Source organism: Theobroma cacao, chromosome 9 (assembly GCF_000208745.1).
Source record: "Theobroma cacao cultivar B97-61/B2 chromosome 9, Criollo_cocoa_genome_V2, whole genome shotgun sequence".
NCBI lineage: Eukaryota > Viridiplantae > Streptophyta > Magnoliopsida > Malvales > Malvaceae > Theobroma > Theobroma cacao.
The window spans coordinates 20,783,264-20,802,853 of record NC_030858.1 but is presented as its reverse complement, the minus strand read 5'-3'; the positions used below and the strand labels follow the sequence as shown (position 1 = coordinate 20,802,853).

General features: G+C 32.4%; 1 protein-coding gene and 1 long non-coding RNA gene across 2 annotated transcripts; one reads left to right on the top strand and one right to left on the bottom strand.

The window, feature by feature from the left end:
* Nucleotides 4,838-6,831, top strand: LOC18589153 (AAA-ATPase At4g30250). Its single transcript, XM_007014005.2, has one exon. The coding sequence runs from the start codon at nucleotides 5,080-5,082 to the stop codon at nucleotides 6,637-6,639; it is 1,560 nt and encodes a 519-aa protein (XP_007014067.1). The 5' UTR covers nucleotides 4,838-5,079; the 3' UTR covers nucleotides 6,640-6,831.
* Nucleotides 8,000-10,927, bottom strand: LOC108663357. Its single transcript, XR_001929328.1, has 3 exons — nucleotides 10,524-10,927; nucleotides 10,382-10,451; nucleotides 8,000-8,337 (listed from the first exon to the last, which is right to left on the bottom strand). It is a non-coding gene; the product is annotated as an uncharacterized LOC108663357 (long non-coding RNA).

Sequence of the window (19,590 nt, the reverse complement as noted above, 5' to 3'; positions counted from 1 at the left end):
ATATATTTTGCATTATTTAATTTTTCTCAAATGATTCCTTATCCGGCTAAGTATAGGCTTACAATATAGTCTAATGCTTGTTTTCTCATTTTTTTTCTTATACATTGCTCCATTTTGTGTTTAGGGAGTTTCATACTGCTTATTTTTTTATAGAGTTCGATATATTTTTATTGTCACCTTTGTTTAACATTATCCTAATATGGCTGGAGATTTGATTTTAGGATATGGATGTCATCTTCTATACCTACTAGTATAGTATTTATTGTCACATGTTTTGCAGGTGAATACATGTTATTTATTTATTTTTAAATAATATTTATATATTAAATAAAAAATAGTCAAAGTGTACAACTAATTGGCTAAAAATAAAAGATAATTAAAAATAATTATATATAAAAAGACAATTAATTATAAACTTTTAGAGAATGTTGAATGGGTAGTAGAGTTGGTAAAGACATAATTTTTCATCACACACAAGTTCAAGTCCTTATATCAACAAATTTAAACATTTTATATTTTATTATTAATAATAAACTTTTATTATATTCATATTAAACTTTACTATATAAATTATAAAGATTACAAAAATAATATCTTTAGATAATCATAATGTATTAGATATTAATGTATAATATAATATATTTAATATTATTAAGTTGCAAACAAAACCAATATAACTTTATTGTGTATATATCAAATAACACAAATTATATGTAATATAAAATGTTATATATTACAAAATTTGTATAAATAATAACTAATTATAACTAATATGTTATAAAAATTAAGGTGATAATTAATAAAATTAATTATTAACTATAGTTATATAAATTGAAGTTTATTATAAGTTAAGTAATGCTTATGTATAAATTAAATATATGTATATTATAAGTTTATTACGAAACATTGCTATATATAACTATGATAATGGTAACATATTAATACGTAGGATATTTACTATCATATATTAATATTAATATTAAGTTATATTAGGTAAAATATATATAACTTGTAATTTCATATTAATATAGGTATATAAATATATATAGTTAATATTAAGTTGTTATGATAATGATTTGTATATGTACATATAACAAACTAATTAATATATTTTAAGTATATTATTAATTAATTAGTTTACTACCATTCTTCTTAATAATTTATATTAACTGATATTAGTACATCAAGTATTATTATTTTTGTATAACTTATATATATAGTTATATATTTATAAATACCCATTATTTCAATTATTAAAATTATTATATGAAACTAATCGCAAAGGATGACATACTCAAAATAGTATTAGAATTACCCAATATGAATATATGATCAATGTAAAGCATGATGTTAAAACGTTATATATAATTACAAAGTTTGAATAATTAATAACTAATTATAAGCAATATATATGTTATAAAAACTAAGGTAATAACTTTATTGTAAAATTATAAGTATAATCATATAAATAAAATTTATTATAAGTTATATTAATACTTACATATAAATTAGATATACGTATATTATAATTAACTAATACAGATATAATTATACAATGATATATATTTAAATAATATTAACTATTATGAAATAATATTATTATATATATAGGTTTAATAATTATAACATATTAATATGTATATATATAAAATGTTAATATATCATATTATTATGATTCTAGTTTATATACATATAATAAACTAATATATTTTAAATATTATCTATTAATAAGTTTACTATATATAGTAGTCTTCTTAATTTATATTAACAATAGTATTAGTACCTAAAGTATTAGTATTTTTTGTTTAATTATATATGAGATTTTCTAATCTCTTTTTATAAAATTAAAATGTTTATTATGTTATTTTTATAAATATTTTATAAATAACATTACTGAATTTGGAACTGTTATATAATATGTATGATTCTATTATAAGATTTCAAAATATATAAAAAATAATAACCCCAGGAAAACATATTTAAATATTTAAAGCCACCAAACTCACTATGTATATATTTAATTTTCTTAATATAAAGGATTAATAAAATTTAAAATAATTATTAATATATTTTGAATAAAAAATTATAAAATACTAATACCGACTGAAGTTTCTTACAGAATATTCCGTTGGAAAGTTCAGCTCCTAAAACTTTCCGACGGAATAATTTTCGTTGGAAATTTTCGTTAGAATTCCGTCGAAAGTTCTGTTGGAAAATTTGGTAGATTATTTTTTTTTTTGCTCTAAAACTATTTCTAACGAATTTCCAACAGAAATTATTCCGTTGAAAATTTTCGTCAAATATCCATCAAAAATTCCAATGAAAAATTTGGCGGGATTAATCTTTTTTTTTTAGTCAAAAATATTTTCAACAGATTTCTAATGGAATCGTTTCTTTCGAAAAATTTTGTCAAATTCCATCGATACAAGGAAAATAAATTTCCATCGGACATCCATTAGAATTTTCAAATGAAAATTTTTCTGTCGGAAAAGGTCAATTTTTTTTGTAGTGTAGTATAGCAAGATATATTCGAAAAACTCAAACGATCCAAAGATGGCTTAAGTCATTTCCTTAACTAAGTGTCGTTTAAGATTTCGCCTCAATAAAAATCCTAACTAAATAAATTAAAAATTTTGTTAGGATTTCCCTAACTATATGAATTAATTCATGGCTTATTAAAAAAACAATTTTGTTATTGGATTAAAAGTTAAAATTTACCTAAAGAAAAGTAACCTTATTCATTCCTTTGGAAATCAACCTTTTCTTTTCCCTCGGAAAATCCAATGATGGCAGGCAGCCTAATCCAACATCCCGACCTGATTTCCATCATAGATAAGTTGGCATTCCAAAGTTTCTTTAGCGGCTCTTTTTCTTTTCCATAACATTGAAAAGCGAAACGCTTAGGTAAAGCAGAATCAATTCTTCTTTCGTCAAGACACTAGGAATATATAACCCCAACTAACCTAGATTCCAAATCTGTTGACTAGTAGTTGTTGGACATTCCAAGCTGACACTAGACTTCTATTGGAGTATGGGTCAGATCGCAACTTAAACCTGTTACTACATCTACAAAGCTGACTCTTAATTAGAGTTGAGGTTAAATCTTAATCCTACTAAACGCCACATGTAATACTGGAAATTAGAACCCCAATTACATTAGTATAGTTCCTCTCTCCGAAACACTTGCAAGGACTTGGAGTTTGGAAGTTTGTGGACACAACTCTAGTTGCTATTCTGTGGACAAGAACGTAGATAACAAGGATCAAGAAGTAATTCAAAGAGTTAAGTGAGAAACAGATATTCGGAGATACATGACATGAAGCAAGCAGAGGTAAATTAATAATAGTAATCAAATTGGTATTGAAGTAGATAAATCCTAATCCTATTGATTGACCTTGGAATTCAAGTAGTTGTTTGACATTCCGAAACGATGCTAGATGGCAAAGAGGAATGCAGATGCAGCTATATTTGTGGATTGAATCTTAGATAGCCATATGATCATTGACCCATACACACATGGAGTCTCTTTCTGGCTTTTTTCTTGATTCTCATGGAACTAACCCAGCTTTCCCTCACAGCTGACTTCCTATCCAGAGTATCTTAACCTTGCTCGTAGCTTTTATTGTTAGTTTTTCCCTCTTTTCTACCTTTGCTTTCTCTTTATTTTTGTTTACAGAAAATTTCAACCATTTTCCTTGCTAAAGAATTGTAAAGTTAACAAACATGAACATGGGACAGCGAGGCGCCCCTAGACGATTATCTCCGAGAATTTCATCTACAATTTTCATATGTAAAAAGAAGGAATCTTTGAACCACACATATTGCAGTCACTGCATACTTTCCCGACTCCCCTTTCATGTGAAAAGTAATTTTGCTGGGAGTGAAGGGAATCTTTCTTTCCCTTCACCTTTAAAGTTGTATGCTGGAAAAAGGATATCAAGCTAGTACGCCCAAATCTCAAATTAACCAGCTACCAATGTATATGCGGGCACAAGCATCTTATGTTTGTTGGGTAATTGGAATGCAAAACCTCAAAAGCAAAGCAAAGCACTGAAGATTGTAAGAACAATGAACAGAAGGTTGATTTGGTACCAAAAAAGTAACTACACAATGATAACCAGGATGGGATTTGGGTTTTGCATGGATACATACCACTCCCATTCTCATCAGGGCACTAACATTCTAAGAACATTCTCTGACCTCTGACAACCCCAATTACAATTTACAAGGAAAAAGATAAAGGCGATTTGCAAAGCATTTCTATTTACCAAAAAGCAAAAGGCCTCCATATGTCTCGTGTGTTTGCATGCGCAGTCGCGCCCATCTCCATTACCTTACAGCAAGTCGGTTACCATTTTTTCTCCCTTTTTTTTTTTTTTTTAAATCCAAAGCTGGCGCATGAAAATATGCTTTTCGTTGCAAGGGGTGGGTTTTTTTGGTCTCCCTCTCTTCCTTCCTTTCTTTTCTTTTCTTTTCTTGGAATATATATCGGGTAATCCAAAAAGCATTTCTAGGCAAGAGCAAAGCATCAAGAATGAGGCTTAGCCTTCTCTACATGACTACAACTTGTTCAAAAGATTATTAATTTGTTGGTGGAATATTAATTGACAGGTTAAGTGGATCCAAACCCATTAATCATTGACCTACTGATTTGCATTCAATTATCGTAACCTTGAGTTTTTACTACAAAAACCACTTGAATTGTGCTCCAATCAAAAAGAAAAGGCGGTGGCTTAAGAAAAGCAAAGTAAAGCAGAGCAGTCGGCATCAGCTTTACCTTTATCTTTGCCGCCTCCTTTTTCAATCCCAAACAGTGTCTTTAGCACACCTCCCTTTCCCTTTATTTCTTTCTAGTGTTTGCAACATTAACCTGAACCCACTAAGTACTAACATCGAACCTCAGCATTCACACTAAAACCAAAGCTCCAATTCAGTCCTCTCCTCTAATCCCGACCATATCTATAGATATTATAGTTCTTGTATTTTTTATATACTCCATTATATAAAGAAACGGAGCAGAAGCCTATACAATCACAGAGAAAAGACAAAATCACAATTCAAAGAAGCCAACAAATTAAGATGGAGATATTGTCACAAATGTGGTCTTTCCTGGGACTCCTCACCGTCCTTCAGAACATCTTGCCCTCGCAACTGCTCTCCCTCCTCCACTCCTTCTACGAGTCCCTCCAAGACCTTTTCACCCCTTACTCCTACTTCGAGATCCCTGAATTCAACGGCTACTGCAGCGTCGATCTCAACGACCTCTATCGCCATGGGAGCCTCTACCTCAACTCTGTCAACCCTTCCGCCACCTGCCGCCGTCTCACCCTCTCTCGCTCCAAGTCCTCCAATTGCATCTCCTTCACTGTGGCTCCCAACCACACCATCCACGACACCTTCAATGGCCACAGCATCTCCTGGACTCACCATGTGGAGACGGTGCAGGATTCTTTAGAGGAAAAACGCAGCTTCACTCTCAAGCTCCCCAAGCGCCACCGCCAGACCCTACTCAAGCCCTATCTCGACCACGTAATTTCAAGTGCTGAGGAGTTTGAGCGAGTGTCACGCGAAAGGAGGCTTTTCACCAACAATGGGCATGGTTCGTACGAGTCAGGCTGGGTATCTGTCTCATTCCGTCACCCCTCCACATTTGACACGCTGGCTCTGGAGCCAGAACTGAAGAAGCAAATAATGGAAGACCTCACAGCTTTTGCAAAGGGGAGAGAATTTTATCATAGAGTCGGACGTGCATGGAAACGGGGATACTTACTCTATGGGCCTCCTGGTTCTGGGAAGTCCAGCTTGATCGCAGCCATGGCAAACTATCTTTGTTACGACGTGTACGATTTGGAACTCACCAAAGTGACAGACAACTCCGAGTTGAGAGCTTTGCTGGTCCAGACCACCAACCGCTCCGTCATTGTGATCGAGGACATAGACTGTTCCGTTGATCTGACGATGGACAGACTGTCGAAGAGATCATTACGTTCGCGGGCTCAGTCACACGCAACGATAAAAGGAGATGCTGATCAGGAGAATGGTAGAGTAACGTTATCAGGGCTCTTAAACTTCACTGATGGATTGTGGTCTTGCTGCGGAGAGGAAAGAATAATAGTTTTCACCACCAACCACAGGGACAACGTGGATCCTGCTCTGGTTAGATGCGGCCGCATGGATGTGCATGTCAGCCTAGGCAGGTGTGGGATGCATGCCTTCAAGGTCCTGGCTAAAAACTATCTCAACCTCGACTCCCACCCCATGTTTCAACTGGTGGAGACCTGCATAAGCTCTGGTGGGTCCTTAACTCCAGCTCAGATAGGGGAGGTACTGCTAAGGAACAGGTGGAATGCTGACGTGGCTATGAAAGAGGTTGTCTCTGCCATGCAGTCGCAGTTGCAGACACAGAATAATCAAGGCGGTGGTGGCGCTGACTACGACGAGATAGCCATGACAAGGTCGCCCGAGAGCGCGTTGGCTGTGGGGTCGCCTGAGCTGTGGGACTCATCTCCTACGAAGGTTGGCAGGAACGGGAAGAAATGGAAACAAGGGTCCAGTACTGGCAGTGCGGAGAAGAAGGTTAACTTTTTGGTAAGGCTAAGGTCTTTGACCAAGTCTGATTGTGACAGAAAAGTCTTGTGACCAATTACAATTACTAGTGTTTCGGATTGGATTTCTAACTTTTTGTTTTGCATTTTCCATGTACCCATTTTGCGTCTACTCTATAGGCTGTAAGTAGCTGGAGGACCGTCTCGCTTGGATGTAGTTTTTAATTAATTATTGGGCAAACCTTCTTAATTATTTAAAAGAAAAGCAAACATTCTTGCATTTTAACTACCTGCCTTTGAATAAAAAAACTTTAATATTTTTTTAATGTAAAAGAGCTTTGAATTAAATATGGGAAACGCTGTAGAACATGGCTTCCACACACTAATGTGCATCCTCCATCTCATATTTTGTGTTTGAATTAAACCTTTTTCAATATAAACATTTTAAAGTTTTTCATTTAATTTTTTTTAAAGAAATTATTTCAAAAGATTTGTAAGAAACACTAGAGTAATTACTACAGTTTAAATAGCACATGTATCACTTTTGTTTCTTGCATATCCGAACTTTCATCATATGGAGGTTTATGTCATTTACGATAAAATTTGGAGTCATCATCCAATTTTAATGTACAAACCTATAACCAATAAAGCGTCAAGGCCATAGTCTTAACGATAACAAAAACTTGATTTGGAGATTTGAGTATGAAATAGTAAAAGAATCAAAACTTCCAACCTCGCTTAAGATAAACTTGCCTTCACTATTTCATTTTGGATCAACTTAGTTAAAGATCAAAATTAAAACAGCACACCTCAATTTTACATAATATCTCATGTAACTATGAATAAATAATGTCTTATCTTGTCACACATGCATGTAAAAGGATGCAAGTGGATTGGTTGTCTTGAGTAATCTATTGACGTTAGCATAATGCAAATAAATTCTGCCAAAATAAATAAAGTAAATAGATAACATGTGTAAACCCTAACATACAAATCCAACTAGCATAAAAAATTATGAAAACGTCCTTAGAATTGCATGGCATACCAAATGATGAAAATACCCCTAGTACTAAATGGCATACCAAAACCGTTCTTACGACTATATGGCATACAATGGCATAGGATAGGCACTTCCTAAACTACATGCATAGTAGAGACATTTCTTAAAACTAAAAATGGAATACTTCATGGTAATAATCCTAAGACTAAATGACATATCGTATGTAGATGATCCTAAAATTATATGAAATATTTTATGTCATGGCATAACAAAACTTTTATTTCAACATTATTAAAATAACTTTAATGACATAATAATGCAGTTGTTGTAACGACCCAACTCCCAGGCTATTACCGGCACATGAGCCTAGTAGGCGGAGTCCGTAAAACTCAAGCAAGCCTAAAGAGACAATTGATCAGATATATATTGTTTCAACCTTTAACCGCAAACATCAGCTATATATATGTATATATTCACATAAACTTGTTTACATTAGCATTCAAATCTTTTTATGTAACCCCGTGCTTCGACACGTAAACATCACACTACATGTGCTACAAATTAAACCACAGTAGTATTATCAAAATACATTACATAAACCAGTACATAGCGCCATACATTAGCATACACTGTGGGCCTTGGCCCAACTAACCCAACTATAGACAAGCCATGCAAACCAAAACTTGGACCAGCAGAGCAACGTAGAAAACAAGGTACTATCAGAGGCCATAATACCTACCAAACAGAAGCTGGCTACTCACTCCTTAACGAAGGCCCCAAGAAGCTACTTATCTGCACATCAATTAATTGGGGTAAGTCTTGTAGACTTAGTGAGTAAGTGAAGAAGGGAAACAAGCATAATAAGGTTGATAATTTAATAAAACATCAAGCTTTCAAAATAGTTTAAACTTGAGCTGATGACATAATGCATTAAAAACCTTTATGTGCATCAAATCATATGATAAATCAGTGTACATGGCATGTTGAATTTCATGTGAAAAAACCAAGGGAAAACCTATTTGAAAACCGCTTTAAAAGCCTTCAATTTTCCCAAAACAGAACCCAAGGTTGATCCTTAGGAGCCAAGGGTCAATGTTTGTTGTGGTAGAAACAAGCTGCTTTTCACTAAGTATGGCAAGATCGACCTATGCAAGAAGGCGAGTCAATCCTGTATTTTCCAGAACCAAAATCATTGCTTTCCATGCAAGTGAGGATTGACCCTTCCCATGTCGAGGTTTAATCCTAAAACTTCTAGAATGCTATTCGAGGCAATTTGATGCCAAAATATATTGCCATGTGCAAAACCATTAGAAATCTCCCCTGTTTCAAAGCATATAAAACTAGCATTTCAAATATAAGATGTTTATTTAATTCTACCCATGGTTGGTAAATCATTAGACAATTAAACGTGCAAGGCATGAAAATCATAAACTCATTTAAATAAATGCAAATGCCAATTCTCAGCAAAATATAAACCCCAAGCCATGTATAAACCAGATTTTCAATAACCTAAATAAGGTGCTAAACATTGGCTAAATAAACCAAACCAAAATTAAATGTTTTGGCCTCAAGAAGGTCTACCAATACCGACAGAGCTGATTTCATGGGACTGACCTACTCGGTAGGTGTGTCTAACTACCAATATTGACAGATATGATTTCATGGAGCTTGCCACTTGGTGGTCTGTCTATTCGCCAAATACCGACAGATATGATTTCGTGGAACTTGCCACTTGATGGTTTATCTATCCATCAATAAATCCGATAGGAAATTCTTATGTACCGTAAACCCTCACGTACGTGCCGTGGAAACCAATGAAGAAATCCCTCAGTTGGGTGGAGTCTAGACTTTGTGCACAAAGGTTATGCTTACTGCCATAACTACAAAGCCTAACCCAAGATAATTTTACTTAAAATGTAATCATTAAACCAAGGGATTTCTAAACAAAATCTCAAATCATTCAACCGAAAAACTCTAAGCAGTAGTTTTCCAAATCCAATAATTATTTTCAAAGCATGCCATGATATAAATAAGCAATTATACTTCCAGCATTTAAAACCAAATGGGATGCAATATGTCAAGTTCAATAAACCATGCCAATGCAAATGAATGGCAAGCACAATCCATAAACTGACCTAACCACTCAAATCCGGGGGTAAAAGCATTTAAAAACCAACCACTTTGTAGCTCATACAATAGAATTTCTTTTGAAGGAATAAACAGCTCAAAGGGGTTGTCTCCCAAATTTAAAAAATATATATTCTTTCAAAACCCATTAAAACTACAACATTTAAATCATGCCTCCATGGCAATTCAGATTATCAAAACCGGCATTCAAATCATGCTCCCATGGCAGTCAAAATTTTCAAAGCCATGTTCAACTTCCAGCAACTAAACCAAGCTTAATAAACCATGTTTCTCAAATAAACTAAGTTTAATAAACGATGCTTCTCAAATAAACCAAGCTCAATAAACCAATGGGTAATAAAACGATACCTTCATGCTTAGTTATATAGCAAAATAATTTTGGAAATAGGTAAACCCACTCACTTGAGAGTCTGATTTCTCAACAAGAACCAAATTACCAAACCTTTGACCACCAATAGCTCCTTGAGCTCAAAAAAAAATTTTTTCAAGCTCTAAATATTTTTCATTGAGCTTCCAAATACAATTTTCTTAAACTTCCTAGTATTCAATAAACATAACACAGATTTCTTAATTTCCTAGCATTCGAATTCCAGAACTCACTAGCTTAACTTAAGCTTTTTACCTATGTTTCAATTAACTACTTTAAACCATAAACCACATGTCTAATACTTAGACATAAAATCTTTACCTTGATGGTCAGATTAAAGCTAGGTAGCCAAACCTCCAGAATCCTCAAGCTTGGAGAAGATGAACAGTAGCTGAAACATAACCAAACTAGACTTTATAACCGGTTAAACTAAAACTCATGCACCAAGGAAGCTTATTCTCACCTTGGTTACTAAATTCCATGCTTCAAAATGCTTGTATGGTGTCTCAATGATCCACAGAGGAGCTTGGAAGTGTACGAGCTAGAGAGAAATAAAAACTAACTTTCAACAATTGAATGGGCAGACAACGTAAAGTTTTGCTTATAAACTTGTGGGGATCAACTTTTATGTCCAAAGGGGTCAATCTTAGAAGCTTAAAAATACTTAACATGTTGAGGTGGACATCACAAGGATCAACCATATAAAACCAAGGGGTCGATCCTATCTTGGCAAATTGTTTTTCTAGCTATTTCCACACATTAAGGATCGACCTTCAAGCCCTAAAGGATTAATCCTAGCTCTTCTAAAATTGCTTTTAAGTGTCCCAACACTAAGGATCGACCTTCACTCTCTAAAGGGTCGATCTTGAGATTATACAAAATGCTTTCAACCCTTCAAAACACTTGATGATCGACCCTATTGCACCAAAGGGCCGATCCTGTCATTCATGAAGATTTTCCTAAGTGTCCAATAACTTGGGATCGACCTCTTTTCTTTAAGGGGCCAATCCTCATTGCTAGTATAGAAGTCTTAATGAACCATATATTAAGAAGGCGATGAATTGATATATTAAAAATTGCTTTAAAATCTAGATATAAAAATTCAAAGTTTTTTGACTCAAAATGTTTTCTAGCATCAAAATCAAATTTTTAACAATAAATCACTAAATGTAAAAATAATCTACCAAAATATTTTTCTTAATTTAAATACTAGCTATGAAAGAATAAAGGGAAAAATATTTTTCTAAGCACAAAACAATATAAATCTATTTTACTAAGGCAAATATAAGCAATAAAAAATAATGTGAAAAATTAAAAGAGACACAAAGAATTTATAGTGGTTCGATTTTTTCGATGCCTACTTTCACTTCCTTGGTAATCAAGGAATTTCAATCCACTGTAAAGAATTATTGCTTTTAACAAGACAAAAGTGATAACCTTTACACAATCCACAAAGGGATTCTTGCTTTTTAATGAGATCAAGCAGTAACCTTTACAATCCACAAAGGGATTCTTGCTTTTTAATGAGATTAAGCAATAACCTACCAATAATGGTTTTTGAAGGCTTAACCACAAACCCTTACAAATAACTTTTCAAGGTTAAGTTAGAACCTTTACAATGAAGTGTGTACAAAAGAGTAATAGCAAAGATTTGCCTCACAAAGGTTGGATCCTAGAGATTTTAGCTTGGATGTAGTGAGAGAAGAAAAATCAACTCAAATGAAGCAAGTATTCAACTTTGTAAGCTTGGTGGAAGATTAAAAAGATGCTAGAAAGTGAAAATGAGCTTTTGAAGGTCTCTCTAGGGTTTGAAGCTTTGGTTTAGGTTTTCTCCTACTTCCAAATGGCTCAAATGTGGCTATTTATAGCTAAGGCAAAATTTGAAGCTACTAGACACAAGTTTGAATCAAATCTAACTGTTGCTAAAGTTTGACTACAACGCTCCTAGGGTCGATTATGTTATTCAAATTTCTCAAATTAGGGCTTTATAGTCAAGTATAACATTCCTCTAGTTGATCCTTTTCCCAAGATCGTGTATTTTGCCAAATTAAACTACTATAGTCAATTGTGCTTCCTCTATAGCCGATTATGTCTATGTATTGTTGACTTTTCCTTACTTTTGACTTGTCAAGGTTGATTATACGTGGTTCGAGGTTGATTATGTCTGTTCAAAACTTGATTTTCTTGAGCTTTCTAGAACATGGTTGACTATAAACGCTTCAAGATCGACTATGGCTTTATAATCTGCAAGTTTTGCACTCATTCAGCCTTTGGATCGACTCAAGTTAAGATCGACTATTGGCTTGTGTCTTAAGGTTTTCTTAGCTTTTGGGCACTTTTCTCTACTTATTTCCTCCTCAACTTGTTCCTACATTCAAATGACATTTCAAGGCATGTTTGCTCTTGCATTCTTAGCTGAATATGCATTGTTTGAAAGCTTATAAGATGTTTTCTAATGATGCATGGCATTTAAAACAATTTTGTAAGCTTGAGGGATTAAAAACATATTTGAGACAATTTCAAATGCTTGACATTAAGTTCAAGATAACATCTGATTTTTATTAAATCCAAACGTGATATAACTCAAGGTTAACACTCATTCCACACAGAACCTTTCCTAGCTATTAGATGCACAAAGGATCAACCTCCCCCATTTTAGGAGTCAGTCTTACCCTAAAACAAAATGCTTTTAAGTGCCTTTGGGAGCTAAGGATCGATCCCCCACTTTGGGGGTCGATCCTACCTTGAAGTAGAATTCAAACTTAGGCTTTTTCAACCTCTCTCTTAGATCTTTGGCCCACCAATAATTCCTTTCTCTTAAATTCACTTAGCATTTTGTTTAAGCTCTTCTACACTTTGTTTAAAAACCATTCTTTTCCCTATACCTAGTGGATGGTCTCCATCGTACTAGCATTCTAAGAATTGAGATGTTACAATTATATGCCCTACAGACCAATCGATTGGTTGTGTAAAGATACATCTAGTATTTGAGCATTTATTATCATAAGGTATTCTTTATTTCCAAAATGACTGCATATGCCAATAGAAGTGAAATAAAGTCCATGGAATATTGTATGTTTTGAAAAAGGTATTACAAAGGGTTATAATTATTAGAAACTTATTGAATCAAAGCATTACTCTTAAATTATAAGTGTTGGGTGAGGGCTGATCATGCATCAAATACAAATAAAACGTAGCGAAAATAAATTTAAAAATTAAATTTGCACTTCACCTTCCAAGATCTCTTTCATGTCAAATCGAGTATAAAATTAAATTAAAATAAAAATATATGATCATATCACTTTACCTAAATAACAAAGGTTGTGAATCCTTTGTTAAACCACCAAATCAGCCTTCAAAAAGCTCAACCACCTCAGCCCGATTGTTGCAAACCAAAGCTGTCCAAGGAATCCTTGTGCAGCCTCTAATGGTGATCCACACCAATGAATGAGAAAATCCTTCTTTAAGGATTGGGAGTGTTATGCCTTGACAATGTGCTAGCAAAGATGAGTTTCATAAACTCATTATCCACACAAAATTGTGGAGCTGAACACACAAAAAAAAAAATGAAGTGAATGAAAAACTATTTTTCTTCACTCAATGAACGGCAAGACAAAAGAATTTCTAATGTGTCGTTCACTCTTTTCTTTTTTCAGCCATTTTTCCACTCTCTTTGTTTGGAGGGTATAGCAATTTATTTATACCTTGGATTAATTTTAAACCCTAATTACAAAACTATTTTGTAATTGTCAATTAATCCAATAATTTGAATAAACAATTTAATTAAGTCCTTTAGAAGCCCAATTAACTTAATTATTTAATTTAATCAATCAGGCTCAATAACTTAATTAAACAATTTAATTAATTAAGCCCAACAATTTAATTAAACAATTTTAATCAACTAGGCCCAATGACTTAATTAAACAAATTTAATCAATTAGGCCCAATAACTTAATTGTTTAATTTAATTAATTAGGCCTAATGACTTAATTAAACAATTTAATTAATTAGGCTCAATGATTTAATTAAACAATTTAGTTAATTAAGCACAACTTAATTAAACAATTTTAATCAAGTGCTTGAGAAGCTCATAACTTCTAATTTGATTAAGTCCAACTTAATCACCTATCTCATTTTATTTTCAACATTCATTTTAGATGTGTGACCCATTAGGCTTCTAACATGTTGGCAATAAACTCAACTTATAATTCTTAAGTTAAACTTAGAATTAGATAAATTTAAACTACTTTAAATTTATCATTAATCAAGTTAACTACCTAGAGTTCATAGACCAAGATTGGGATCTAGCAATCCATCATGGCCATCCAAATGTTAGAAGAGTCAAGATGGTTTGACTCAACCTTTCAGTGATCAGCCTTTCAATGTAATTCATTCCCTCATCATATATCTTAGAGATGATAAGAGCATGGTGCAGTGTCTACTCTTATTGATCTCCATATTCGTTCTTAAAGTTTGATCATCAGCTTTATAAAGACTTATGAAACTTCTTTCATAATCTTTAAGTCGCCTTGGCCAAGGACTTCAATAAGCTAATATCAACCAAGAATAGTTAGGATATGTCCCTTGCATCACTTGGGGTGATGATTCCTATCTTGACTATTCATTTGCCTTCACATGCTTCATGTTATACCTAAAAGCATCCTGTTTAGGCATCCTTGGTTAGGCACCCGTAGGGATGAAATCAAAGCATAGCACTCCACACATAAGACAACCTGGTGTCTCAAGTCTAAAGAGTATTTACACAACTGACACATGAGAAGTATTGCATAGACACTTGAGTGAAATACCAAATGCACTTCTCCTGACGGGTCATGTTTAGTGAACTTGCTCTCCTAGGCAAGCACCTGCATTTTACTTTCAAGTATCTCTATACTTCAACTTATAAGATCGGTTACTTACTTCTCAAGTAAGAAACATAGAATGTACTAGTCTCTAAATATCATTGATGTCCAGTCTCAATGATACATTAACCAAGAACATTTTGAGATTACACTTTGATGCATAAGGATCTCATAACTGCAACTCATTATAGTTCCCTTGCAAGGCATATTAATCTCATGGACTTCATCTAATTAGACTTATAACTTGTTATAATTGATGTCTTATTGATGAAGGAAAACGCTTAATCATTCAACATGAATGATTGTTGTTGCATGATTGGAATCAAGCCTTAACCAATCCCAATTGGCTGTAGGGCTCATCCCAACAATAAGTTCCCAAGCAAAAGTTTTATCATGAAACATTAGTATTAATAAGACATCAAGACTTACACATGGTTATGTTCCTTACTTAGGGAGCAGGTAATTGATCTCATGGATTGAAGTATAAAGATACTTAAACTAACACATGGGTGCTTGTTACAAGAACAAGTTCACTAAGCATGACCCTCTATAAGAATTCCATATAGCATTTCACTCAAGTTATTTATGGATAAATTCTCATAAGATAGTTGTGTAAGTGATCATTAGACTCAAGGTCATTTAGTTACATTATGTGTGGAATATTATGCTTTGGTACTATTTAAAGTGGTCTTAGCTAAAAATGTTCAAAAATGGATAGACATATAGCATGAGACACATGAAGGTAACTCAATTATTAATAAAGGATTCATCACCTTAAGTGAATATAGGAGAAATAACTCATTTGCGACTTGAATAGTAATAACACATAAAAATCCCTAGCGAAAGTAATTAGAGAATTAGACAAAAGAGTTTTTGCACTATCTAAAGATGAGTTTGGGTTTTTTTCTTTTTTTTTTGAAAAGATGGGAATATATTCATTTTATTAAAATAAAGAGAGCAGGGAAGATCACTTGCCATTACAAACCAAAAGTCTACAGATACCAAAAACTACTTTGTAGAAAATGCACCATTAGAACGCCACAAACCACATGTACACTTCCTATACCACCAAGAGGTTAACAAGACCTCCATCATCCTGTCTAATGGTGCAAGACTCTATGAAGACACAAAAACCATCCTTTATACAAAAGTTTACTCATAGTTTATATACACAAAATCAGAATCCCTGCCCCTCTTCCCTTTTTATAGTTGCTTTAAGTGTTGAAATAGTAAAGACAAAATTAAAGTAGATATTATACTATGCTGTAAGTGCTGCTAAGATATTAGATGATAAAGGGATAATAATTACTATAAGATTATTCACTAAAAGGTTGAGTCAAACCATGATAATTATTTTTAACATTTGGATAGTCATGATATATAGGTAGATGCCAATCTTGACTTATAAATAAAACTAATCAATTGTTAATTGATAATGAATGCAAACTAGTACCTGTACTAAAAAAATTCAATATGACCCCTAAAATTTCATTAAGTCTTCTAAAATGCATTTCAATGTTCAACCTTCAGAATGGGTCATTTGATCAAAAAATATCACATCAATTTGTGTAAATGACTACGATAGATAAGTGGCAGACATGTGGCATGATCCCATTTGTTTGAAGTTTCAATATTTTTGTTTTAAAAAAAGTAAAAAAGCTTAAAAATTAATTTTTTATATTTTGAAAAATAAAAATAAAAAATTTAGGGTAAACTTTGCATACACCACTTGTGGTATGACTTTTTCTCATATAAAACTTTAAGTTTCTTTTTTTCTGTGTAAAACCTTGTGTTTTATTTCTGTTCCCACAGAACTAATGGTGTTAAAATTTTGATTTAATTTTTTGTAAAAAGACAATAATATCCTTGTAAACCTAAAAAAATGAGCGTTTGTCTTTTGAAGTTTTTGATGACTTCTTTCACTTTCTCTCTTTAGTTTCTCATTGACCAAACAATAAGTCAACAGATCCAAAATATTCAATCTTTGTTTTTTCAAAATTTCCTCTTATTTTTTTGAGTCATTAGGGTTTAAAGGAATTAAATTTCAGATTTTTACAATGAAAACTTATGAGTTCACTCAAAAATGTGGGTTGGGACTATACATTTTTTTTTTTGGGTTGGGACTTTGCCCTTTATCCATACATATTGCTTGATGCTTGTTGTCGAGTTTCAAGACAGGTTTGATGAGTTTTTACATTTCATGTGTTGACCTGAGTTGTTGTGATTTGCCTTTTGATATGTTTGCTAAGTGTGTTGACTGTTTTGCAAAAATCACTTTTAGATGGTAGTGTACTCCTTATGCCGGGCAAGTTTTTGTTTCAATATGGGTTGGAATGTACAAATTTTAAGGACTAACTATGTTGAATTGATTGATGTTTTGTTCAGCCTAGGGGAATGGGGATTTTGTGTTTTGTTTTTTCCTTTATTAGGGTGCTAAGGTTCTTTTTGGTTTTTGATGATGATGAGGGGATCTAGTAGATAAAAGGAAAGCCAACGAACCCATTCCTTTTGTATAGTTTTTTAAGTACATGTAGTCTAAGGATGATTCAAGGATGTTATTCTCTAAACCAGAGAATAACAGAGTTGAATCTGCTTGTACGTTGCTACAAAGGCAAACAATTGCTTCGCTCTGTGTTGAATATATTTTAAATTAAAAAAAAAGTAGCCTTTACAATAGTAAATTAAAATCATGAACATCATGTACACTGCACATCGAGATAAACCACCATTGCTATGCAACTCCCCTTCGGATCTTCATCCAAAAGACTTTATCTGCCTGTAAATTAGAATTCTAATAAATGCTGATAAATGCTGTGTTTGTGTAGTTTGTAATAATTATTCAGTTTTAATAATTACAAGTTTATAAAAATGAAATAATTTTGCCACTAGAAATGTTTGTTTTTTCTTGATCAAATTTCAATTTCATTAAAATCAAGAAAGGAAACATAGCTGGATCCAAAACTTAACACATCCAACACAAAGATGCAGTTGTTGTACCCATCAATAAAGGGAACAAGGTACTTAGATAAAGAAAAGAAACAACTAAAAATACAACCAATCTAGAAAAATAAAGAAGAAATAAAGGGATAAAGGATTTTATTATCTTTTTACTAAAAATTAAATTAAAAATTTAATATCATTAGTCCCTGTAAGCACATAAATAAATCACGAGGTTTTATATGAGAAAAAAAAAGCTCAAAGTGTTATGTGAGAAGGAGTCATACCATAAGGGGTGTACGTAGACTTGACAATTTTAAACACGACACGAGAAGAAACGAGTTAAACAGATTTTGGGTTTAGTCTTAACGTGTTTCGTATCTGACATATTAAGATACGAAAATTTTAGTGTCTTAACGTGTCAGACACGACAAACACATTTAAAACACGTTGAAACAAGTTTACTTAATCGTGTTATCGTGTTTAAACGTGTATACGTGACACATTTATTAACCTATTAAAAATTAATAGTTAAAAATTATTTTAACCTTATATAAATAATTTTAAATAATTTTTTACTAAGTTTTTTTAATTTTATAAAGGGTATAATGTAATTATACATGCTCAATCCTAATTTTTAATTTTTGGTGATTATTTGATGTTATTATTATTTTTGTTTTATTATAATTATTTTTATAATTATAGATTTTAAATTTAAATAATAAAATTATATTTAATTATAAATATTATTATTTAATCGTGTTAAACGTGTTAAACATGTTAATCGTGTTAAACGTATTATTAATCGTGTCGTGTCGTATATTGACACGTTTAATAAAAGTGTTAATCGTGTCGTGTCCTGTTACACGTGTATTAAACGTGTACGTATACGTGTTTTAAATTTAAGACACGAATATTAAACGTGTTGTGTTCGTATTTAACCTTAACGTATTTGGTGTCTAATTGTGTTTGACACATTTACGACACGTTAACACGAATTTCCAGGTTTAGGTATACATGGATTTTATACAAAAATTTATTTTATAAATTTTGAAAAATTAAAAAACAAAAATTTTAAAATAAATTTTTATTTATAAAAACCAGAACTTTTAAAATTCTTCTTCTTCCTTTCTTTTGTGGAAACTTTCAACTTTATTATTTGAAAAATTAAAACCAAAATTCTAAAAAATATTCTTTTATTTTTTGAAAAAAAAGAAAATTTTACAAAATGCATTTTCATTTGTTTGAAAATTAAAAAAAAAAAGAAGAAAAGAAAAAGTTATTCAAAACTTAGGTTTCTTTTTATCTTTCTTTCATTCTCTGTCCACTTCTTTCTCCCAATCCTTCCTAATGGTCGAAATCTAGGTAACGAAGGCCAGAACTAGCGTCAATAGGTCAAAATGGCCTAAAAACAATTTGGATCCACCACATGTCTTAGGCATATCTGACCTATATGAAAGCTAACCTGTATTTCAAGCCCATTCCTTCGTGTTTTCCGGTCGTTTTTTGTCAGATTCACCTTTGATTGGCCAGATTCGACCATAAAAATGTTGATCAGTAGAGAGAAAAGGAAGGAGAGTAGAGGAAAAGAAAGAAACAGAAAATTTGAGAAAAGTTTAATTTTTTATTTTTCAAAATGTAAAAATTTATTTCATTATTTTTTTAAAAAATTAAGAGTATAATTAGATGAGTGATAAGTATACATCTCATCTATTCTCATAGACAACGGGG